At 42.0% G+C, this 25275-nt stretch overlaps 1 protein-coding gene across 3 annotated transcripts in view; it reads left to right on the top strand.

Moving 5' to 3' along the window:
• Positions 1-25275, top strand: part of KCNH1 (potassium voltage-gated channel subfamily H member 1) — a 416698-nt gene that overhangs the window by 39680 nt on the left and 351743 nt on the right. For 2 of the 3 annotated variants that reach the window (XM_030872943.2, XM_030872942.2), the window contains exons 4-5: positions 6711-6839; positions 15880-15998. In XM_030872943.2, coding sequence (XP_030728803.1) covers positions 6711-6839; positions 15880-15998 — 248 coding nt within the window. The remainder of the gene's footprint in view (positions 1-6710; positions 6840-15879; positions 15999-25275) is intronic. The other variant, XM_060294397.1, reaches the window with a different exon arrangement.

The following is a 25275-nucleotide window of genomic DNA, read 5'->3' as shown; positions in this document are numbered from 1 at the left end:
TTCTCATTAAAATTCCCCATAAATATAATTTAGAAGGAATTTTATTAACATTTCCTTTATTGTTGGATATTTATGAGGCTCTAAATTTTCTTGATTAAATATAATGTTGAGGTGAAGATCTTCATGCAAAGATATTAGTGGACATTCTGAAATATTTCCTAGAAGTTGAAAATTACTGTGTTAAAGAATGTGAACCAAGGTTCCTGAGACATTTTGCCAAATTGTGTTCCAGAATTGAATGCATTTCCAAGTTCACTTGCAGACTGTGAGCGTCTGACTCATTGAATTGCTCTAGCACCGAACAGATTGCCTATAATTACATTTTTTTGTTTAATGAGTATTTTTAATGCTAGTGAGAGTGAAGTATTTTTCCTATTTAATATCCATTTAAAATTACTTTTTTATGTTAATTGTTCAGATTCTTTGCCCATATGTTCTATTTAATTCTTGTGATTTTCTTTATAAACTCTTAATAAATTGTTTTGATTCTCCCCCCTCTCATTCTTTAGTATTTACAAGGATAACTTTGTAGAAAGGATCCGCTAGTGATAGGCATTCGTGTTTATTTTACCTTTTGGGGAGTTGGAAGTAATTAGCAGAAGGCTTCATGGTGTGTTTTGGAATGAGTGTGTGTAATACTATTACCTATCTTGGAGACTGGCTTATTTGAAACGTTTCTTTCTATCTATTGGCCAGTCTGACCAGTAAACCTGGGCATTTTGGAATTGCTATATATTTTGTATTGTGACTTAACTCATTCTCAGTATGCTGGATCATTTTCTCATATCAATGACAGTCATCATTCATGAACTCATTCAGCAAATATTTAGGTGGCCACTTTTGGGCTGGCGAATTAGTTTTTCCATTTTTCGAACAAGAAAGTTAAGAAGTATCAGCCCTTAGTGAAATCAGTTCACCCTCTGGATAACACCCCCCAGCATCTGACTGACTCCACAATTCATGGTGTGGCTGGGGACCCTGGTTTGGGAGCTGTGGATCAGCTTCTCCAGCAGAGAAGCCCAGGGAAAGGCAGCTTAGAGCAAGAGAAGCTGCCGGCTAAGTCCTTATTGATTACCTACTGCAGGCCTGTGGGTTTGAGCCAAAGAGATCCACATATAAGAAACCGACTCTGCCTTTGAGGAGGTGACAATCTGTTGTGAAGACAAATCTAATAGGAAACAGTCGTCTTTTGCCTATTTTACCAATAGATTGTCTTTTACTTTTTCAGTACTAGAAGCTGCTTATATGTGAGAGATATTGATCCAAATCGCACACATAGCGAAAACATTTTGCCTATTAAAATTTTTCTCTTTCTGTCTCGGGAAACTGCAAATAAAAGGAAAACAGGACAAACTGGAAAAAAAAAATTGAAATGCTCTTTTTACATATGCTAAGTTCTCACACATTTCATGGGTTTGTGTCTCTACTCTTTTTCCTTGTGTAACTTATTAGCTACATGAGTTTGGTTAAAATGCTTTCCCACTTGGGTTGTCCATATTTAAGTTGGGGATAATGTCACAGTAGCAATTCCACTTCACAGAGTTGTTGTGAAAGGTAAACCGTGATGTGTCAGGGTTTGGCCCCGCTGGAAGCACTCAGTAAATGATACTATTGTCTTCATTATTGCTTGTTTTAGGGTCATTGCCAATGGCTCCTAGTTACTATAGTAGGTAGTCCCTGTCATACGTTTTCTCTTCAAAAATTTCTTGGCTGTTCTTCTACCTTTACTTTTCTATTTGAATTGAATGTCAATTCATCAAGCTCTGAGAAAAACAAATGAAAAAAGGAACAATTGAGATTCTGATTGAAATTGCATTCAATTTATATATTAAAAAGGGAGGTTTGACATCTTACAGAATTGATTCTTTTAATCTACGAACAGTGTAACTCTCTCCATTTATTGAGGTTTTGTTTTTCGCCCTTCAGTCAAATTTAAATTACATGGAGGCTTAAGCATTGAATTTTCTACCTTTTCCCTTGTTACGGTTGAGACTGGCCCTTTTTCCTTATGAACAGGTGGAGGCAGCTTTGGAGTTTCATTAAACACCTTAAGATACGTTCTCTTTTAAAGTCATACGAATACCTCTTTGAGGTGAGACTGAACATTTTAACCTTATAGGTAAAGAATTTAAAAGGAAGGAAGAATGGAAAGTAAGAGTTTTAAATATCTGTGTATCATCATACATTTTAACTTAGTGTAAAGTAGGTCTATTATTCCCATTTTACAAATAAGGAAACTGGTTCTGAGAGAAGTTAAAGTGGCGTGGCCAAGACATAAAATAAATGAAAAGATAGGGCTCAAAAGCAGGGCTTGGGATTCTGAATCAAATGTTCTAATGGCCTGTGGTCACTACTTACCCCCTCATGCTCTCTCATCCTGTCTACACTTGTCATTTGTCTCAATAAAGTTGACTCAAATCCTATTGGTCTGTTTCCTGGGGCCGACTGCCATTCTCTAGTCTAGTTTCTGGACCCATCGGAATGGCCCAGCACATGCAACCCTTCTCAAGAGCCAATCACAGTGGCTTGGTCAATTCTGTTGCTGTCAAACGTGGCCTGGATGCCTGGCTCTAGAGAGTACCTGGGAGGAGGTCCAGGGAAGGAGACCAAAATTCTCTCATACACCTGAGCCTTGCTGTTTTGTTATCTGACTGTTGTGGTTGAGAAACCCTATAGCCAGGTTAGGTTGTCAGGTTCATTACTGCATAACCCAAGGGAGCTACGTAAGGGATGACCATCACAGAGTGACCAGAAGGAGGAGCCTGACCTGGAACTCCCCTTCTACTGGGCATCCTCATCCAGGAGAGAGCTGCAGCCTTTGCCATCAGTAGGATGTGTTTCTCCTGGATTTGTGTATTGATCTGCCTTTAATAGAAAATTTATCATGGACCCTTTGTTCTTTTTTGCAGAAACAGGGCATTAAGTACTTGCTTTTCTTGGTTTTTCCCAGAATTTTAACCTCTTCCTGATTTTGTGTGTGTGTGTGTGTGTGTGAATATTTGTGCATTCATTGTCTCTCTTTTATCCTGATGGAATGGATGCTGCTGCAGAATCTGGGCTGTAGGAGAGGTCCCCGGAGGCCAACTGCTTGGGCGTCTGCCCCTGGGCAGGTCTTTATTTGAATGGAGCCAAAGGGTTCCTGAATATCCCTGGGTGCATCCAGAGGGGTGTAAGGGAAATTGGGTGGGTGGGGCTCTGGGCTCTGAATGGTTCATGTTTGCTTGAAGGAACTGTTTCATGTACTGAGACTTTGAGTATTGTTTCATTAGTTAAAAACGCTTCGCTCTAAAAAAGCGAAAGGTTGAAATGACTGGTCTGTGCTATCTAAGAGGAACTCATAGTCTTTTTTGGAAGAATTTCAGAAATGAAAATTTAAACCCATTCTTCATTCCTAGATTGTTTGGGTGTGACAGTTTGGGAGAGAGGCAGGTCTGAGTAACTGTGAAGACACTGGAAGTAGGATTTATTTCTTTGGAGCTCAGCAAGCATTCCTAGAGCTTGTTGAGTTTCACCACTGCAGTCCGGTGCCTCCTGGTGTTGAGCATCGTAATGGCCTATGTGACGCCCCGTGGGTAGCACTGCATTGGATGCCATTGGAATAGGGGTGCAGGACCATCAGACAGAGGAAGTAGATCAGTTCTCCTGCCCTTGGAGTGCATTATGAATTATTTACAGAAATAGTCTTCAACTGTTAAGCTTTGAGGGGGCCCAATACATAGCACTTTCTTTTCCTGCCTGTGGTCAGAAACAATTGGGAGAGATACAGGAATCATGCGAATGGAGGTTAAAATACCACCTTTATGACTCGTAAAGCAGATCCTGGAAACTGTAGTTTATATCTGTGGGCAGGTGAGTTTCTAAAAGTGAATCCTAGAATCAGACTTACCCACCCAACCCAGGTAACACCGGAGAACCTCCTCCTCCTACCAGCCATCCCCCCTGCCCTTTGACTTCTCCCCTAACATTTATAGGATGGGGAAGAAGAGCGGATTGCACACTAATCTCTAAGCAGAGGAGGAGAAGTGGCCAGGCTACACATGTCCAATTCTTGTCCCCCAAATTCCCAACCCAGGGAAAAAGTCCTGGAGTGTTACACTGAAAGATGTCCCTCCACGAGGAAACACCAGTAGGAGAAAAGAGGTTCCTACCCTCAACAAGCCCAAGTGATCAGCCGGCGAGGAACTGTTAAAGTAATACATACTGACTCTATGAATTTTTGGCACAAGAAACATATTTAGATATTGAAACGGAATGATAAGAGTAGCATGCATTTAGTCAGGGAACATTTCTGGAAGGAAGCAATGGGCACAGTGTGGTGGAGAGAGGCACATAGCTTTAAACAGATTGACCTGTTGAAATGGAGGAAAGTTCACGGGGAGCTTGAACTATGGTAAAATGAAAAAGGCCTCCCGATATGACAAATACAGTAGCTCTTATGATCTGGGAGATGTGGGTTAGTGTCATCAGTCCTAGTAGTCATAAAGATTAGGTGGCACAGTCCCAAATGGAACAAGTTCATAGATATCAGGCCCAGCTGGTACAACACAGGGGATGGCCCATAGGCGGCAGCTGTGAAGGGAATGGGTCTGGGGATTGCAGCAAGACGAGGCTTCTGGTGTTAGACAACATGCGGGGCCTCTCTTCTGATTTATTACTAGTTTGGTGAATTTGGAGTGCTTTCTTGTTTACCCAGCTGAGAGAATATTGCTTAGTTTTCTTTAGAGCAAAAAGAAAAGATTTTTTTGTCCTCCTTTTGTCTTACCAGCTAGGATACAACTGAGAGCTGTGGGTACGTGGGCTCGATTGGTGTGATGCTTTCTTTTGAGTTTTTTGTTGCTTAATTGAAAGTGGTTTAAAACCCATTGCAGGTTCTGAGGAGGATACTGGGAGGAGTAGTAACACAGACCTTCCAAAAACAGTGGATAACTCAGAGACCATATTCTTTTTGATTTTGGAAAACTATGTGTGATTTTTTTTTTTTTTTTGGCTGTGCCAGTCAGGTTGTGGGATCTTAGTTCCCTGACCAGGGATCAAACCCAGGGCCTCGGCAGTGAAAGTACAGAGTCCTAACTACTGGACCACCAGGGAATTCCCCTGATATTTGTAAGGTGGATTTTCCTTTCAAAACACATTTTTCTTAGGGTGACACTATCATGTATTTGTCTTCTAAGAGTACCCAGAAACCAGCAGCTAAAAAGGGAAGGGGAAGTGGATAGAGGTTTAAAATTAACTGGATGAATATATAGATAACCAAGATTTAAGGAGGATGTATTCCTATCTGATCCATTTGCTGCCTGTTTGACTGTACATTGTGGGGTTATTCATACTTACATATGAATAAGTGGTATAGTCAGATATATAATCTTGTAATTGTTAAGTAAAATTGGTTAATCCTAATGTTAATTAGAGATGGCTCTCTGTCCTTGTTGTATAGTATAGAGTTTGATGTGATTGCAGGCAGAGAGACCCAGGTGACCTTTTGGGGATCTATTTCCATCTCCAATATTCAGTGAGTTGTTTGCTTGCTATCTCCTAAAATAAAATATGTAAAACGCTGAGCACAGCACCTGGTACATAGGAAGCTTCTCTAATACTTAACAACATGGGGAAATATTTATTGTATTTTAATTTGAAAATGGTTATAAAATAGTATGTAAAGCATTATCCCGGTTATGCAAAATTCAACAAATAGTTATGAAGTTCTTATATGCCAGATGCTGTTTTAGGAACGGGGATACAAGAACAAGATGGGGTGAACATACCATTGCTTTGTGCCCCATTTAATTTTGTATCACAGAAGAGATTGATAGATCTTGCTGTGATGTCCTCAATAGATAGAAAACATCTGTTTCTTTTCCTTCTTTTTTTTGTTTTTGGAAGCCAGAGACTGACTTTGTGCAGATATTTTTCCATAGATACCTGAGTGGGTGACCTCTGAGAAGTCAGTCAGATGAGCCCTGCCCACCTTCTCCTTCTGTGATTTAGGGCAGTGCTTTGGAAGGGCTCATTTATCCCCCAGTTTAGCTCAGGAGCAAGGATTGGAAGTTGAAACATTCATTGAGCTTCCTAAAGTACTAAGTAATCACAGCTGAAACCCACTTGGAAACTCCCTTTCTGGGGGAGCCTTTGCGAGGAGAATCATTGTGGTGATTCTTTTCCTTCCTCAGTGTGTCCTTATTTGCCATTGTATAGGACCTTTGGGATTTTTATTCTGGGGAGAGAGGTTTAGAAACATAGTTTCTAGCCCATGGTCCATTGAGCCAAATTGATGGATTCCCAAGCTGAATTTTGGCACTGGGAGCTTTTAGCAATGGAAATTTGAGTTTCATGGTCGGCCGGCCATGGCTGGCAATACCCAAACTGGCCCCTACTCTTTACTTGTTCACTACATGGTCTAAGGTAAGTCTTTAGGTCTCTGTACCTTAGATCAGGAGGGATTTTCAACCCATTTTCTAATCATTTTACAAGGGTTAAGAAATCTGCACTTACAAAATTATTTGAACAGGAGAAAACTCCCCACTGAGTAGTTACTATGAAAGTTTTTATTCCAGCAAGAGGACAAATTAATGTTGTAAAACCCAGTCCCTGAAGGAATGAAACGATTCTAAAAACGAACTAATATTTGTACCTATTCATTCCCAAGTCTTTACTTCCATAGCCCCTCAAATGAGAATACAAATTACTGACCAACCTTTTGGTATTTCTTTCAGGGACACCTGTGTGGTTCTTTGTGAAAATTGCTCCAATTCGAAATGAACAGGATAAAGTGGTTTTATTTCTTTGCACTTTCAGTGACATAACAGCTTTCAAACAGCCGATTGAGGATGATTCATGTAAAGGTTTGTAATTCTGATTTGTACAAATAATTTTATGCCTTTTTAATTTTTTTGCCTATAGTGTGACTCTCGTTACAGAGAATTTGAGGTTGCCAAGGCAATGTCTGCACAAGGATCAAGATTTAAACTTTAATTTGTGTTGGGGAAAGCATTGTATCGTTCTGGAATGTATTGAGGGAAAAGAAAGTGAGGAAAAAAAGCTTTGGTTAGGAAGGCATTTGAATCAGTTTCATACCTTTGTAGATTAACCCTTTCCAAGTAGACAGAAGAAGGTACCTGGGCACCTCTGGTATTGTCAGAATCTTTGCAGGTTTTCACATGACAGATGTCAGTCACCCAAATGTGACAGTTCATGGTCACATTCATCTTATTTCTGTATGAACTTCTTTAGATTTGACTGAGTTCTAGCATTTTAAGAGTGTTAAAGTAGATTTTAGTACATCTCTGCCTCTGTGGTTGGTTAAGTCTGTGACTGGTTAATTCATTGGAAACATGGCATTAATGAGGCCAGTAACATTCCCGTATGGGTCATTTAATCAGCTCTGGGACCACAGATATTAGCACTCACCTCAGCCATATCAAAGGCATGTATTGTTTAAATAACACTGGGGACCTAGGAGAGGAGATGGCTCAGAATTTCTAGAACAACTGTACTCCCGACGAGGTCCAGCTCATCAGGAAGCACAGAAGATGTCATTCCCAGAGGTTTGGGCTTAGGAGGTATCACAGCAGTCTTTTCCATCCCCCTGAAGGTAACCAAGCGGCCAGGAGCTCTTTCACGTTGCAGTGTTTCCTGGCTCTGCGGCCGATTTTCCGGCTCTACCAGAGGACGCTACTCCTTGCAGTTTTCTGAGACGCAGCAGAGAGATAAAAGTGGAGTTCATGGGAGAGTCAGACTGGGGCATGTTATCCTCGAGGTGACAAAATTGTGATTGTTAAATGGCAAGAAATAAAAAACATTCTGTGGCTGCTCCCTTGGGGGCTGTGTCCTCTGAGGATATTTAAAATCCTACCACATTGGATGCTAATATTTATAGAGTTCAGAGCCCAATGCTGTGTATACCGGTGCATCCTATTTCTTTTGTAAGCTATCTATAGCTCAGTAACTCAATCACAGCCTGCCTTTGGGGTTCAAGACCAGAGCAGGTGTAAATAAAGTCGCTTAACTTGTCTCACCCTCCGGCAGTCTCCTTTTGTCCTGCAGATTTGTGATTCCCTGAGTTCTAGTTTCTGACCTGAAGATTTCTCAGTGCAGTAGCTCTTACACAACGCTAAGCTCACTCATGAGGAGTGTCATCTTGCTACCATCTAGAAAGGCTGTTTACTTTTTTAACTGAGTAGACTCATAAATAGCATTTTACAGGTAATCTGATATTTTCACAGTTATTTTTGCAAGTTTTCTCTGAAAAAGGTGAACTAGGGGATGTAATTGAGTCAGAATGTTTTCTTATCATCACCACTGGAACATTTTCAGGTGACGTGAGGGATTGTTTAGTAGGAAAGGCAGAGTTAACCGAGAATGCTCCCTGCATGCCACCTAGGTGTCTGCCTGGCATTCTCATGAAATCTGAAAGAAGACATAAATCAGATTGATGCAGTGAGACTCACTGAGGTTTATTTTCCAGGAATAAAATGCTCTGTTTCATTTTTCCTGCCTCACTGATGTATTTCCCTTGCTGATAAGGGTTTTGGTGGATGTGCGCACGCACGCACACACACACACACACACACACACACACACACACACACACACCCTATTCCCTGTTAGCCAAGGGGACCAGATATTAATTCTTTGTCAGTGAAATAAATTGGAGTAATACATGACTTGATTTCTAAAAAGTAAAACACACACGCACACACACACACATACACGTACATACTCTTTAGCCCTCAATATAGGAATGCTGGTAGTGGATCATGCTTAATATTTCTTCCAGGACATGACTTTATAAGCCTGTTCGCTCCAAATGCTGTGGCAGATATGTTTAGACCCTCCCACTTGTCATGTCACTGTGCCCCTGACCCACTTCTATTTGGTGGTCTGTTTAGGACAAGGTCAAATTTTATATTAGTCTGTTGCTGATGGAAGAGCATGATAATTCTCCAGGCCTTTATCGTTATAAGTCTCTAAACTGCAGTTCTGGCTGTAAGGGTCCAATCTAGATGGGAAATACACTGCCATGTGGCTGGATTATTCTCCTGACTTGACATTTCTACTTGGAGTTGTTCTCACATTGTGAGAGTCCAACAGGTCCAGCCGGGCTTTCAGTACAGTGCCTCAATTAGCATAAAGAGCCTTAAGAGTGTTGCTGACCCAGGCTTGTGTAGAATTCACTTTTGAGAGGGAATGGAAGGGTGGATAATGGAAAACCCCAGAAAATCCCTAGATAATTGCTTTTTGGCATAGCAATACAAGATGTTTTCCCACCATTAGGTTAGACTTTTTTTTTTTTTTTTTTTCGGTACGCGGCCTCTCACTGTCGTGGCCTCTCCCGTTGCGGAGCACAGGCTCCAGACTCGCAGGCTCAGTGGCCATGGCTCACGGGCCCAGCCGCTCCGCGGCATGTGGGATCGTCCCGGACCGGGGCACGAACCCGTGTCCCCTGCATCGGCAGGCGGACTCTCAACCACTGCGCCACCAGGGAAGCCCTAGGTTAGACTTTTTAAAGTCAACTGTACTCAGATTGTCTTTAAAATGACTTTGTTTTCTCTCATCATGTTGTGCCTAACTTTGGGGCTTGGGAGTCGGGTGAATGCATCCTAATGGTGACTCAGGAAGCCAGTTGGTGCCTAACGTTTTCCCATAAACCACACACAAAGGGGAGAACACATGGAATCATTGGCGATAAACTATTTTAGCATCTGACACAAAGAAACTCCCCTTTGGCCCTGAGCTCCGAGCACATGTGATGGGCCCTGAGGATGCTCCCTGAACCCCCTCTTTTATTTAGTGTGTCAGTTCTCATGACCCTTTTCATGAATTATCCAGACCCCTGACTTCCTCATCTCCTCTTTCCTGTTCATCTTTTGGCTACTTCCTTTTCTCTCTGATAAAAAGTGCCCACAGGTGGCATGGAGCAAGGGATCAAGGCAAGCTAGGTTTGCTGTTTGGTAACGGCTCTGCGGGGTGTGTGTGTGTGTGTGTGTGTGTGTGTGTGTGTGTGTGTGTGTGTGTGTGTGTGTGTGTGTGTGTGTGTGTGTGTGTGTGTTTTTTAAAGGCTGAATGAGAGAGTAGGTGGGAATTCTTGGTTGAAATGAGACTCAGTGAGGCTCCAGGCATTTCATTTCTTCCTTATCTCTTGCTTTTCTGGTACTTTGGATAATTGGGAGTAGGTTGCAGGAGTGTTTTTCTCTATCCCATCCGCCCTTCAAAGCCAGGAGTCTTGGGCAAGTGGGTAGAGAAGAATTAGAGTGTAGGGCTCAGAGTTTTCTCTTTACATTGTTCACCCAAGGATGAGTCACCCCTCTTCTTTTCGCTCTTACCTCACTGAATCATCTCACATTAAAGGAGCACCTTCATTTTCAAAGATCCACTAAAGTAAATTTAGTATCATCTTGTAAATTCAGAGTTAAAATTGAGCCAAGAGTGGGCAATAAATGGAATGTAAAACTCCAGGGGAGATTTTTAAAGGCCAAAGGTTTAGAATATTCAGGGCTGAAGGCTCCGGCAAGCTGTTGTAACTGCCAACCCTTCTCCAGGCGTCTTCATGCGGGATATATGTGAGGTGCTCTTGGGGGAGAAAGAGTGTAATGGATACAAGCCACAGGCTCCCTCTCCACCACCAATATTAACATTTTCTTTCTCGGCCCTTAGGATGACTGAAAGGTGATGATTTAGTGACTTCTGCTTGAAAAAGCCATCCTAGGTTTTTGGTTATTTGTACATCAGTAGGGAAAAGATCTGGGGCGGAAGACTTGAGGACACCTAGTCATTGTCCAGATTGACCTGGTAGTGTCCTGTGTCCATTGTTCTCTGCTGGATGTTGGGTTATGGCGCCGGCTCCTCTAAGAGGATCTGTGACTCTTCAGATTAGGACAAGCCCGGCCTCATCGCCTCCTCACCAGGGTGAGGATACTTTAAGGAGTCCTATGCAACTTCTGTTCCAAGTGGCTCAGCGTGGTTTCCCAGGGAGGGGCCTGTAGGTCTGTCTTTCCTAGTATCTCTGGACTTACCCTGGGAGGAACTGGAATTCTGGGTCATCCCAGAACCATCTCTTTGGGCCTAGGGAGGATACAGGGATGTGTGGGCTAAAGCAGCCTAGTGGGAGACTCACCCCAGTTGACACCAGTAGCCAATGTGGGCTCAAGCAAGGGAGATAGTGGTTGTCCTTACTGAGAACGGAGAAAGGACCCAGTAAATGCTTTTTAGCTGCTTGCTAGATTGCAAACTGCATTCCCGTCCTTCTGTCCTTTTTTCCCTTTCATGCTTCCTCTTCCCCTCCTGCTCGCCCCGTCTCATTTTTCCTGATCATGTGATGCTTTTGATCTTCCCACGGCACCCCCAGCCCTGCCTCTGCCTCCCTTGTGGTGACGTTTATGACAGAGCTGGAAGAACCCTGAGCTAGGGGTTTCTTCATTTGAGCTCAGTTCACTGTTAAACCCCCAAATGGGATATAATTGGAAGGGTGGGTGCAGAAATACCTCCTAAAACTTAACACAGTTTGTAAAATGGGCTACTTATATTTTGGGGCTTTATGTCTACTGGAAACCCAGGTAGAAGTAGGATAATAAGAGAACACAGTTTGTTCTTCATGCACATTTATTCAGCATACGCACTTACTGGGTGTCTTTGGGGTGTTTAACCTTATGCTAGATGCTGACCTTAAGGAAATGTCTAAGAGCCCCTGCTCGTTACAGTCTGTTTGGAAGATAGGCAGACAGGTGAGCAAATAAGAACAATAAAGCCTAATCAGTGATCTAATAGAAGTCTGCCTAAGGCAAATGGGGGTGCACGGGTTGGAGCAGGCAATTCTGCTAGGGTAGGGTGGTACCAGGGAGAAGCTTCCTTGAAGGCAGCTGCCTTATTTTCCTTGTGGAAAATGACCATGTGGCTTCCCTTAAGCAAGATCATCTTGAGCTGGATTCTCATCGGCTTATTCTCACCCAGTTGACCCTTTGGACAATAGGAAATTGATTTTTCCAGGAATGTTTTTCCTGATGGCTCTGCTATGAGGGACATTGTTCGTCCAAATTGTACATGTATATTCCACCAAACCCATTTGCTTCTCTTCTGTGGTTTCTTAAAATTTTTATTAAAGTATAGTTGATTTATAATATTGTGTTAGTTTCAGGTATACAGCATAGTGATTCAGATACATCTATCTGTCTATCTATATATATATTCTTTTCCATTATAGGTTATTACAAGATATTGAATATCGTTCCCTGTGCTATGCAGTAGGTCCTTGTTGTTTATCTATTTTATATATAGTAGTATGTACCTGTTAATCCCATACTCCTAATTTATTCCTTTCCTCCTTTCCCCTTTGGTAACCATAAGTTTGTTTTCCATGTCTGTGAGTCTGTTTCTGTTTTGTAAATAAGTTCATTTGTATTATTTTTTTAGATTCCACATAAAAGTGATATCATGTACTTGTCTTTTTTAGTTTGACTGACTTTCTTCTGTGTTTTTAATCTCATTTCATGTCTGTCACTCCAGTCACTCAAACCAGGGACCCAGAGGCCACCTGGCTTGCCTCTTCTCTCCCTCTACAGCCATTGATTCTACCTCTGCAGCTGTTCTCAAGTCTCCCCTTGTTACCTGGCTCAGGCCGTAGCACTGGTCCAGGCCCTCGTAGTGTCTTGCCTGGGATTCTGACTGGTCTTCTATCTGTTAACCCCCCTCCGCCCTCTTTATAGTCCACTATCCACACTGCCATTTTGTCCTAAAATTCCCCTACTATATTTAAACTCCTTCATTGGATTCCCTTCGGGTTTCAGGTTGAAGTTCAAATTTCTTAACTTGCCATCTAGGTTGTTACCACCTAAGTTCTTCTCGGCCTGGCCCTTGACAACCTCTTTAGCATTACTTCAGGCCACTGCCTGCATCCTCCTCCCCTCTACGGGCCACGCCCCATTCATCTAGCTGTTAAGAAGGTCTTACTCTTCCCTGACATATTACTCTGTTGTATGATTTTTCTGCCTTCATAGGTGCTGTTCCTTCTGTGTGGAATGTCTGTCTTTTCCTTCCTGACTTCAAGTAGTTCCTACTCATCTTTTAAAAGTTTGCTCTAGTGTCACCTCCTGTGGGAAGCCCTCCCTGACTGCCCAGCCTGGATTAGATATGCCTTCTCTGGACAGTCTTGGCCATAGCGTCCTCTACTCACCTGTTATAGAATTTAGCTTACTATATCATACTTTTTCATTTACTTATCAGTCTTCCCTACTAGAGTACAAGCTCTTTGAGGCCAGAGTCTGTGCCTTTTTTCATTTTAGCATCCCCAGGATTTAGCACTGTGATGGTATTTACATAGTAGTTATGTTTAGAATTAATATGTGAATGAATGATGTTCTTTCATCTGGCTCAGCATGAGTCCTGTTAGAAAGTGTCTAGAGTCCAGAAAGGACAACATGGGGGTGGAGCTTGGGAACTTATTTCCTTCCTTCAGAATAGGCAGAGTCTGCCTATCCTGGTAGAGGTGTGATGGAGGATTTCACACTGCCTGTCCATTTCCCAATCCAACACCCATTCACCTTCCTGTGCCCTTCACTCAGCCACCTGAGGGCCAACTCTTTTAAGAGCCACATTCTTGAAAAGAGAATCAGGGCTAGAGTGAGGGGCTAGCCTGGGCCTGGGGAAATGCCCTGAAGTCCAGGGATCTTTCTTTTAATTTTTTGTGCCATGTCATCTGATGGACCAGGGCCCTGAGCCCTGCCAAGCAGGGTCTGGGGTATCTGCCCTGCTAGCTCCCTCTTATCATTGGTACCAGAGTGTAGGTTGTGGTGGTGGTGGATGGGTAGGATTGAATGGGGGGGCGTGTTTCAGAGCCCTTGCTGATGTTTGAGTGCACAATTGTTTTCTCACCAGTTGAAAAATATACTTTCTGCTCCTCTTGAAAAACGTTGCAGAATTCAATTCCAGCTTTGTTTTCAGCTGTAGGAGAGCCTGACTCTGAAAGAGACTTTAAAAAATTCTAGTCCATGGTTCACACAAGCAAATTCCAGTGAACACTTTCATGAGTGGCCCATTTGGGGAAGATGTCAAATCCCCCTGGAGAGTCTGGGCTGTCCCCTCCTGTCAACATCAGTGGGAGTCCCCACAGCCCAACCACCGTGAGCCTCTTTTCAAGGTGACCCATAGCTCTGCTTAATGGCATCGGGATGCATGAAAATGCCACTATCTTTTATTAAAGCCCAGAACTTCTGGAATGAGATAAAAAGGAACTTGATTTGCTATTCTTGTTATGTTGACAAAATTTATACAGATCTTGATTCTTAAAGGTTGTGCAAAAAAAGGGCCATCATTCTGCTTGACCTCATTGTCCTGTGGATTCTGAGTCCGTCTTATAAAGGTGCTCCAGGGTAAAATTTGGTAAATGAGATTTCTGCTGCAAGGCACTGGCTACTTCTAAACTCTAAAGGACAAAAAATCAAATTGCCTAGTCTCGCTTTTAGCTGTCATGTAAAAATAGTTGCATGCTGTTTATTTCCTGTACCCCACATCCAGGTCTTTGGAGCTCCCTCGCCCCAAGCTTGGTTTTGAGAACCGCTACAGACTTTCAGGGGTCTCATGAGGCAATTGGCACGGTCGTAACCTTGATGCAGATGGCTTGTTGGATATTGGAATGGACGGTTGTCTTTGGGGACCTTTAAATGATTCCTCATACATATTAAAATCTTAGTAAAGATCACTGGTACATCTTAGATTTTGGAGTATAGAGTGGTCTGGATTAGAAAAAGACAAGTGTTTTACTTTCCTTGGAGGAACTAGTCCAGAGGGCCAAGGAGGCCTCAAGACAGTCTTTGTTTTAGCCCAGTAAACTTAGCCACTTTGTTTTACCAGGAAAATGCATCCTGCATTTAAGGCATGTAGATAGAGTCTTTTAATTTCCACTTTACAGATGAGATCATTGAGGCCCAGATAATTTAAACAGTTTGTTGGTGACCTCAAGCAGGCCGGAGGCAGAGATGGGATTTGTATCCGGATTTCTTTACTCTAAGTTCAGTACTCGGCTCTTTGCGTTTCTAGTTTTCAGGGGACCTACCTGCCATCAGCTGTCCTTCCCCCATCCTAGAGCAGACTAAAATCAATTAGTATTGTTTCCCCACCTACCCATGGACTAAATTCATTTCTTATTCCCCTGGCTTTGGAGAAGGTAGTACATGGAACGGCCATTTGACTAGCTTGTCTAGTCATTTAAAACCCAGAATCAGCTTAGTCTCTGCTAGGATCAGACGACAGGGGGCTTGGGAACAGCCTGAGCCATAGGGTCAGAGAAGCATCTTGACTGCCTGGTGTTGTCTGGCAGAAAAGCCTTGGGCCAGAGTGGGGAGATCTGGGCTCTAGACTCTTAGCTACCTAGGCACTCTGTGCCTCGATTTCCCTAGGTGTAAAACAGTGCTAAGACCTGCCGTACCTGCTTCACCAAGCTATGATTAGGGCCAAGTGAAAGTACAAGGGAAAAGTGCATCACTGCATAGATCTGAGCAAGTCTAGGTGCTTTTTTTTTTTTTTTTGCGGTACGCGGGCCTCTCACTGTTGTGGCCTCTCCCATTGCGGAGCACAGGCTCCGGACGCGCAGGCTCAGCGGCCGTGGCTCACGGGCCCAGCCGCTCTGTGGCATGTGGGATCTTCCCGGACTGGGGCACGAACCCGTGTCCCCTGCATCGGCAGGCGGACTCTCAACCCCTGCGCCACCAGGGAAGCCCTAGGTATTTTTCTGATCAGCAAATCTTGATTACGAGGATGGCCGAGTGACTTGTGGATGTGCAGGAGGACATGGAGGGTGGGCGTCTGCTTCTGACAGGGTAACTCGTGGTATGAATGTCCGAGCACCTTCAGGACCTGGTTGAACCTGTCTCTCCTGTCTTCCACATGCTCCAGGCTGGGGGAAGTTTGCTCGGCTGACCAGAGCACTGACAAGCAGCAGGGGTGTCCTGCAGCAGCTGGCTCCCAGCGTGCAAAAAGGCGAGAACGTCCACAAGCACTCCCGCCTGGCCGAGGTAAGGGCAAGGGTTTAGCTCAGCTTAACCCTCACTCACTTCCATGGGGTCCCTGGGCTGAGAAAATGGTCCACAGTGAGTGTGATGGCTTGGAAGGGGCCTTCAGGACCCCAGACTCTTGTCTTGGCTGGGCTATACACCACCATGTGTGACCTTGGGTAAGTGATCTAACTGCTGTTAGTTGTGTACTCTCACATATGTAAAAGGAGCTGCAAACAACTCCATTCAAAATTGGTTGAGATTACAGTTGTCAGCTGACTCTTTTGAAGGAGTAGGGAAGGAGCTAGAAGTGCTATATACATGAAGGGGGTTTGACTTATAAATCATAACCAACTTTGTTATTTGAGCAATACATACTATTATAGGAAAAGAAGATACAGGAAGCAAAGAGGAAGAAAATAAAAATCACCTAGAATCCCACTAACCAGATAACATTGTTATAATTTTTGTGGACATGCCTTAACTCTTTTTTGCATTTAAGAAATATTCTATTCCTAAAGCCTAAGAAATATATTTTTTCACATTAATGAAGTTGAGATATATCTAAGAATCAATGTGTATGTTTAAGATGGGTTGTATTGCCTTTTCTTCATTTTATAAAGTTATGAACATCTTTCCAGGTTAATAAATATACTTAAAATTATTGCTGTTTCCATAACCTTTGTAGTAAGGAAAATTCATGGTGGTGGTATTCTCCCTTTTGCTGGCACAAGTGAGAGGCTGGGAAACCTGGACAAGATATTTGATCAGGCTTAATGCACCCAAATTATTATTATCTGTCTTTGGTGGTCCTGCATCCAAATCACTGTTATCTCCCTTTGGTGGTGCCTGGTCTTTTTTTTTTTTTTTTTTCCAACTAGACCAGGGTAAGACCAATTAAGAGCATTATACTTTCCATGTAGCAAATTTCCATCTTACCCAAAGATGGCAGAGTTAGCTGTCTCTCTGCCTGGTCGTGGCCAGTCAGTTCCTGATCTGTGCTGAGATGACAGGGCACTTTCTGACCTGCCTCTTGGCTTCCATATCCCCGAGGGAGAAACTCCCAGCACGGTGCAGCTGACAGTGGGTGCTCTGCATATGTGCACCGAATGTTGAATGGGTTGACTACAGAAGATGTCCTTATAGCAGCCAAAAGCTGCCAGCAGTGGGACGGGGGGCATTCATTTGTGTTGTATTAGAGAAGGTGAGATCCTTGGATGATGGCAGCATTGTTTTTGTCATGATGTGGGCTCACCTTGCGATAGAAAGAATAATAAAAGAGACCCTTCAGCTCACAGCCTGCACTTTCTCTGTCCCTGCTGCTTCTTTTGGTTAATGATGTTCCCTCCTCTCCTACTGTCTCCAGCTTGCTCACTCTTATCCAGCCACATTCCTTGCTGTTCCTCTTATACACCAGGCTTGCTCTTCCCCCAGACTTTTGTGTTCTACTCCTTCACCAGCTGCAAGTCTTTGCTCAGATGTCATTTTCTCTATGTGGCTACCTCTGTCAGAGATACAAGAACTGGTAGGATATTTGTATGTTAAGGGATTGATTGTAAGGAGGTGCTTGTGGGGACTGGGGAAGTCCAGAATTCGTGGGGCAGCTTGGCCAACTAGAAACCCTTGGGAGGAGCTGGTTGGTGCTGAAGTCCCAGGTGGAATTTCTTCTCAGGGAAACCTCAGTTTTGCTCTTAAAGCCTTTCAACTGATTAGATGAGGACCACCCAGATTATGGAGTATAATCTCCCTTCCTGCAAGTCAGCTGATTGTAGATGTCAATCACATCTACAAAATACCTTCACAGAAGCACTTAGTGTTTGACTGAACAACTAGGTACCATGGCCTAGCCAAGTTGACACATGAAACTAACCATTACAGTTTAATCCTTGTCAGTTCGGCACCCGTATACATTTCCTTAAACCATACTTAATCTCCAAATAAAGATAATAACAAAGTCATACTTCCACCTAACATGATCCAGGTATGTTGCATATTACCAAAACATACCAGCCCTTTCCCCAGAAGAGGATGCAAAGTCCTCGGGTGAGATCGCCACTCCTTGATACCCTGTAACTTAAACAGTGTGATGTAAACTTAACTCTTAACATCTTATGTTAGATAATAAGGGAATAAGACAGGGAAGAAAATAAAAGTATTTGCCTTATATATATACTATATACTATATATATATATATATATATACACACACACACACACACTATAGTGTGTGTATATATATATATATATATATATATATATACATACAAACATTAATAACAAAATAAGAAATACTCATTAACGGTTAATCCTCTCCTTAACCTGCTCTACGTTATGCTCCACTTAACGGCTTCCAATATACTATACAGTTTACTTATTGTGTTTATTGTTCACTGGTATATCCCAAGCATTTAAAACAGTGTCCAGCACATAGTAGATGCTCATCAGTAGTAAGTGTGTTTTTTTTTCCTTAATTGATCAAATGGATGAAAGAAAGGAAATGATGTTAGTGTTTTTGCCTAACTGTCTGGCATGAGTAGTTGCTCATTGATTGGCAATATGAGGCAAACATCTGGGTCCCATCCCAGGGGCTGCTAAATTTTAATTAACCCGGCTAGAGGCTTATGGATTTTATTGATCTTTTCAAAGAACCAACTTTTGGTTTGTGGATTTTCTCTAATGGTTTTCTGTTTCCAATTTCACTGATTTCTGCTCTAATTTTTAGTTTTTTCTTCTGTTTAGTTTGGAATGAATTTGCTCTTCTTTTTCTAGCTTCGTAAGGTGGAAGCTTAGTTTACTGATTTTTGATCGTTCTCCTTTACTAACGCATGCGTTCAATCCTATAAATTTCCCTTTAAGCACTGCTTTCACTGCATCCCACAAATTTTGATAGGTTGTGTTTTCATTTTCATCTTGTTCAAAATATTTAAAAATTTCTCTTGAGATTTGTTCTTTGGTCCCAGGTGTTATATAGAAGTGTGTTGTTTTATCTCCAAGTATTTGGGGATTTTACAACTGTCTTTCTGTTATTGATTTCTGGTTTAATTCCGTTGTGATCTGAGAGCAGACACTGTATGATTTCTATACTGTTAACTTTGTTAAGGTGTGTTTTATGGCCCAGTATGTGGTCTATCTTGGTGAATGTTCCATGTGAGCTTGAGAAGAACGTATATTCTGCTACCGTTGGATGAAGTAGTTCATAGATGTCCATTGTATCCAATTGTGTGTTGAGCTCCACAACATCCTTACTGACTTTTTGCCTGCTGGATCTGCACATTTCCATTAGGGGGTGTTAATGTCTCCAGCTATAATAGTGGATTCATCTATTCTCCTTGTAGTTCTATCAATTTTTGCCTCATGTATTTTAATGCTCTGTTGTTTGCTGCATACTCATTAAGGACTGTTATGTCTTCTTGAAAAATTGACTCCTTTATCATTACATAATGCCACTCTTTATCCCTGATAACTTTTATTGCTGTGAAGTCTGGTCTGTCAGGAATGAATATTGCAACTCCCACTTTCTTTTGCTTAGCATGAGTATGTTAAATCTTTCTTCATCCTTTTATTTTAATCTACATGTGCATTTATATTTGAAGTGGGTTTCTTGTTGACAACGTATAATTGGATGCTGTTTCTTGATCCACTTTGACAATCTGTGTCTTAATTGGCCTATTTAGACCACTGACATTTAAAGTGATTATTGATATAGTTGGATTAATATTTACCACATTTGTTGCTGGTTTTTATTTGTTGCCCTTGTTCTGTATTCCTATTTTGTCTTCCACTCTTTTTCTGCCTTTTGTGGTTTTAACTGAGCATTTTATATGATTCTATATTTTCTCCTTCCTTAGCATGTTATACTTTTTTTACATTTTTTTAGTGGTTTCCCTAGAGTTTGGAGTATACATTTACAAGTAATCCAAGTCTACTTTCAAATACAGTGGTCCCTAGGTATCCAAAGGGGGATATGTTCCAGGACCCCCCACAGGTACCAAAATCCATGGATGCCCGAGTCTTTTATATAAAATGGCATGGTGTTTCATATAAATTATTCACTATTCACATCCTCTCATATACTTTTTTTTTTTTTTTTGGCGGTACGTGGGCCTCTCACTGTTGTAGCCTCTCCCGCTGCAGAGCGCAGGCTCCAGACGTGCAGGCTCAGCGGCCATGGCTCACGGTCCCAGCCACTCTGCGGCACGTGGGATCCTCCTGGACCGGGGCACGAACCCGTGTCCCCTGCATTGGCAGGCGGACTCTCAACCACTGGGCCACCAGGAAGCCCTCTCATATACTTTAAATTATCTCTAGATTGCTTATAATACCTAATACAATGTAAACACTATGTAAATAGTCGTAAATATAATGTAAATGTTATGTAAATAGTTGCTAGTGTGCAACAAATTCAAGTTTTGCTTTTTGGCACTTTCTGGAATTTTTTTTCTGAATATTTTGATCTGCACTTGGTTGAATCCACAGATGCAGAACCCACGGATTTAGAGGGCTGACTGTAATACTGTACGTAGTGCTTCATGGGTAGTGCAAGTACTTTGTAATAAAATACTCCTAATTCCTCTGTCTTGTCCATTGTGCCATTGCTGTGATTCATTTCACTTATTCATAAGCATACATAAGCATATATATGTATACAGTATCAAATACATTGTTGCTGTTATTTTGAACAAACTGTTATCTGTTAGATCAATTAAGAATAAGAAAAATTGGGACTTCCCTGGTGGTGCAGTGGTTAAGAATCCGCCTACCAATGCAGGGGACATGGGTTCAAGCCCTGGTCCAGGAAGATCCCACATGCCACTGAGCAACTAAGCCTGTGCGCCACAACTACTGAGCCTGAGCTCTAGAGCCCGCGAGCCACAACTACTGAGCCCGTGTGCCACAACTAATGAAGCCTGTGTACCTAGAGCCTGTGCTCCACAACAAGAGAAGCCACCTCAGTGAGAAGCCTATGCACCACAACAAAGAGTAGCGCCTGCTCACTGCAACTAGAGAAAGCCCGTGCGCAGCAACGAAGACCCATTGCAGCCAAAAATAAAAAAAAATTAAAAAAAATATTTTAAGAATAAGAAAAACAAAAGTTTTTCTTTTACCTTCCCTTATTCCTTCTCCAGTGTTCCTCTTTTTCATTAAGTAGATCCAAGTTTCTGACCTATATCATTTTCTTTCTCTCTGAAGAACTTCTTTATAAATTTCTTGCAAGGCATATCTGCTGGCAACAAATTCCCTCAATTTTTATCTGAGACATCTTTATTTATCCTTCACTTTTGAAAGATAATTTTGCAGGGTACAGAATTCTAGGTTGGTGTTTGTTTTCTCAACACTTTAAATATTTCGCTCTACTCTCTTCTTGTTTGTGCAGTTTCTGAGGAGAATTAGGATGTAATTCTTATCTTCGTTCCTAATAGGTTAGGTTTTGGGTTTTTTTTTCCCCCTCCAGATTCTTTCAGGAATTTTTGTTTGATTTTCTGCAGTTTGAATATGCTGTGCCTAAGTTTTTTTCTTTTCTTTTCACTTATACTGCTTGGTGTTTTCTGAGCTTCCTGTATCTGTGGTTTGGTGTCTGACATGAATTTGGGGAAGTTATCAGTCATTATTGCTTAAAATATTTCTTCCATTTCTTTCTTTCCTCTCCTCTGGTATTCCTATTCCATGTGTGTTATACCTTTTATAGTTGTCCCACAGCCCTTGGACATTCTGTTTTATTTTACTTTTCGGTCCTTTTCTCTTTGCTTTTCAGTTTTGGAGGTCTCTATTGACATGTCCTCAAGCTCAGAAATTCACTCCTCTGCCATGTCCTGTCCACTAAGGAGCCCATCAAAGGCATTCTTTGTTTCTGTTATAGTATTTTTGATCTCTGGCATTTCTTTTTGGTTCTTTCTTAGAACTTCCATCTCTGCTTACGTCATCTGTCTGTTCTTGCATGCTCTCTATTTTAACCGTTAGAGCCCTTAGCATATGAATCATAGTTTTTAAAATTTCTGGTCTGATAATTCCAGCATCCCTGCCATATCTAGGTCTGGCTCTGTCTCTTCAAACTGTGTTTTTTGCCTTTTACTATGCCTTGCAACTTTCTGTTGAAATCTGGACATGATGTACTGGGTAAAAGGAACTAGGGTAAATAGACCGTTAGTGTGGTATAAGATGTGGGGGGACAGGAATCATTCTATAGTCCCATGATTAGGTCACAGTATTTTAGTGAGCCTATGCCCCTGGGCTATGGACTTAACAAGTGCTTCTCGGTTAGTTCCCCATTTAGACCAAACAAGATGAGGCAGTATGGCCTGCAGTGGTGTATTTCTCTTTCCATATGCCAGAAGCTAGAGCAATTGGGTATTTTTCTATACTCAGGTGAGTTAGGCTCTGATAAAACCCCCCAAATTAGGCTCTGGCTAACTAGTTTCTCCGGAGGGCAGGCCTTTTTAAGAGGAACAGAGTGCTGTGGTGTTTTTAAAAATGGTTACTTTTCTATTCCTCTTTCCAGGAGCCTGGGGATACTTTTCTCTGATTTTTACTGTGAGAATCTGGTGGAGCTCCTGGAAGTAAAACTCACAAATGTGCGAGGCCCCTGCCCATGACTGGATCCCCCTAGAATTTTTAACTCTCAGATTTGTCCATGCTGAGGCTGCAGCAATTTGCTAGTTACAGTTTAGGCTTTCCTGTCCGGTACTAGTTCTTGTGGAGGTTTCTGCTTCTGGGTTTTTTCTGGCAAGTTGTGATTCCCTGTATTCACCTGTCTGTCTCTCCAATTTTTGGTGCAATAGTTTGTCCTCTGACCTCACCTCTTGTGTGGAACTCAGAAGAGTTGTTGATTTTTCAGTTTGTACAGCTTTTTACTTGTTAGGATGGAATGACAATTTCCAAGCGTCTTACAACCTGCAACAGAAATTGGAAGTTGGCTAGTAAGTGTTCAACAGAGAAAAATCTTTTCCCTGTCTAAAGCTTACAGCCAGTGTCCTGCTGAGTTTTCTCACTGGTAAATGTCGTTGATCAAATGGAGATTGAGTAAGAGTATGGACACCTCACTGAAACCTCTCCCACCTCCAGGAAAAAAATTGACACAACGCACAAGTGGCTGGGAATAGCAGTTTTGTCTTTCAGTGGGTTGCACATGTGATTTTCAAGGCCAATTTATATCCCTGTTTGAACTCAGGCAATTTGGCTTTCGTCCTCACATGAGTCCTCTTGTCTCCCTCCTGGACTGATTCTAGAAAAGAAGGAAGCACGTACTGTGTGCCAGGATCTGTGCTGCTCATCTTCTCCTTTAATCCCCTAGACATCTTGGAGCAGTGTTATAGAGGGGGAAACTGGGGCACAGGGAAGTTCATTAACTTGTTTGTGGTTCACCTGGCAGTAAGTGGTGGACTCTGGATTGAGAACCAGGTTTATATGATTCCAAACCCAACCTGTTTCCCATCTGGGGCACTTCCTTCTGAGCACTGTCTCTTCTGCCCAGCCCTCTGCTACTGCTTATACTAGGGTTACCATACCTTCCAGCTTTAGACCTTATAGGGGACCATGGTCTCTCTCATCTCAGGATGGGACACCAAGTCCACTTCATCTCGCTATTCTTCAGCACTCCATCCTCTTCCCTCAGGCTAGTGTGAGCACTTGTTCTTTTGGAGGGCCAGTTTATTTTCAGATCTTAAATATATACTATGTCATACATGCACCCTAATGTTCATGGCAGCACCATTTGCAATAGCCAAGACATGGAAGCAACCTAAATGTTCATCAACAGATGAATGGATAAAGAAGATGTGGTATACATATTTATAATGGAATACTATTCAGCCATAAAAAGAATGAAATAACGCCATTTGCAGCAATATGGATGGACCTAGAGATTATCATACTAAGTGAAGTAAGTCAGACAGAGAAAGACAAATATTATATGATATCACTTATATGTGGAATCTCAAATATACAAATCAACTTATTTACAAACAGAAATAGACTCACAGACATAGAAAACAAACTTAGGGTTACCAAAGGGGAAGGAGGGGGAGGGATAAATTAGGAGGTTGGGATTAGCAGATACAAACTACTATATATAAAATAGATAAACAACAAGGTCCTACTGTATAGCACATGGAACTATATTCAATATTCTGTAATAAACCATAATGGAAAAGAACATGAAAACATATATATAAAATGAATCACTTTGCTATACACCAGAAACTAACACAACACTGTAAAGTAACTATACTTCAATGAAAAAAAAATCTTATGGCAGTACATAGATCAGGCTAGAGGACCTTTTCACAGGTTGAGTTCTCTGGGATGCAGATACTGCATAACACCTGTGAAAGAAAAGGGGGAGGAAGCAGCATTGGGCAGGGAGGGCATCAGACACAGTGCAGATCCGACTGAGGCTCTGCCAGCCTGACAGGAAGCTCTGCAGCAGAGAAGGCAGTAGAGCAGCCCCACATAGAGCAGGAAGGGCTGGGCTCCTCAACCACCTTCTTCTTTTTTTTCTGTTTTTTGTGTTTATATATATATAAAACATCTTTATTAGAGTGTAATTGCTTTACAATGGTGTGTTAGTTTCTGCTTTATAACAAAGTGAATCAGTATACATATACATATGTTCCCATATCTCTTCCCTCTTGCGTCTCCCTCCCTCCCACCCTCCCTATCCCACCCCTCTAAGTGGTCACAAAGCACTGAGCTGATCTCCCTGTGCTATGTGGCTGCTTCCCACTAGCTATCTATTTTACGTTTGGTAGTGTATATATGTCCATGCCACTCTCTCGCTTTGTCACAGCTTACCCTTCCCCCTCCCCATATCCTCAAGTCCATTCTCTAGTAGGTCTGTGTCTTTATTCCTGTCTTACCCCTAGGTTCTTCATGACATTTTTTTCCCTTAAATTCCATATATATGTGTTAGCATACGGTATTTGTCTTTCTCTTTCTGACTTACTTCACTCTGTGTGACAGACTCTAGGTCCATCCACCTCATTACAAATAGCTCAGCTTCATTTCTTTTTATGGCTGAGTAATATTCCATTGTATATATGTGCCACATCTTCTTTATCCATTCATCCGATGATGGACACTTAGGTTGTTTCCGTCTCTGGGCTATTGTAAATAGAGCTGCAGTGAACATTTTGGTACATGACTCTTTTTGAATTATGGTTTTCTCAGGGTATATGCCCAGTAGTGGGATTGCTGGGTCATATGGTAGTTCTATTTGTAGTTTTTTAAGGAACCTCCATACTGTTCTCCATAGTGGCTGTACCAATTCACATTCCCACCAGCAGTGCAAGAGTGTTCCCTTTTC

The sequence above is a fragment of the Globicephala melas genome, chromosome 1, assembly GCF_963455315.2.
Source record: "Globicephala melas chromosome 1, mGloMel1.2, whole genome shotgun sequence".
NCBI lineage: Eukaryota > Metazoa > Chordata > Mammalia > Artiodactyla > Delphinidae > Globicephala > Globicephala melas.
Note: the sequence above shows the minus strand (reverse complement) of the source record. Positions and strands in the feature narration are given on the sequence as shown.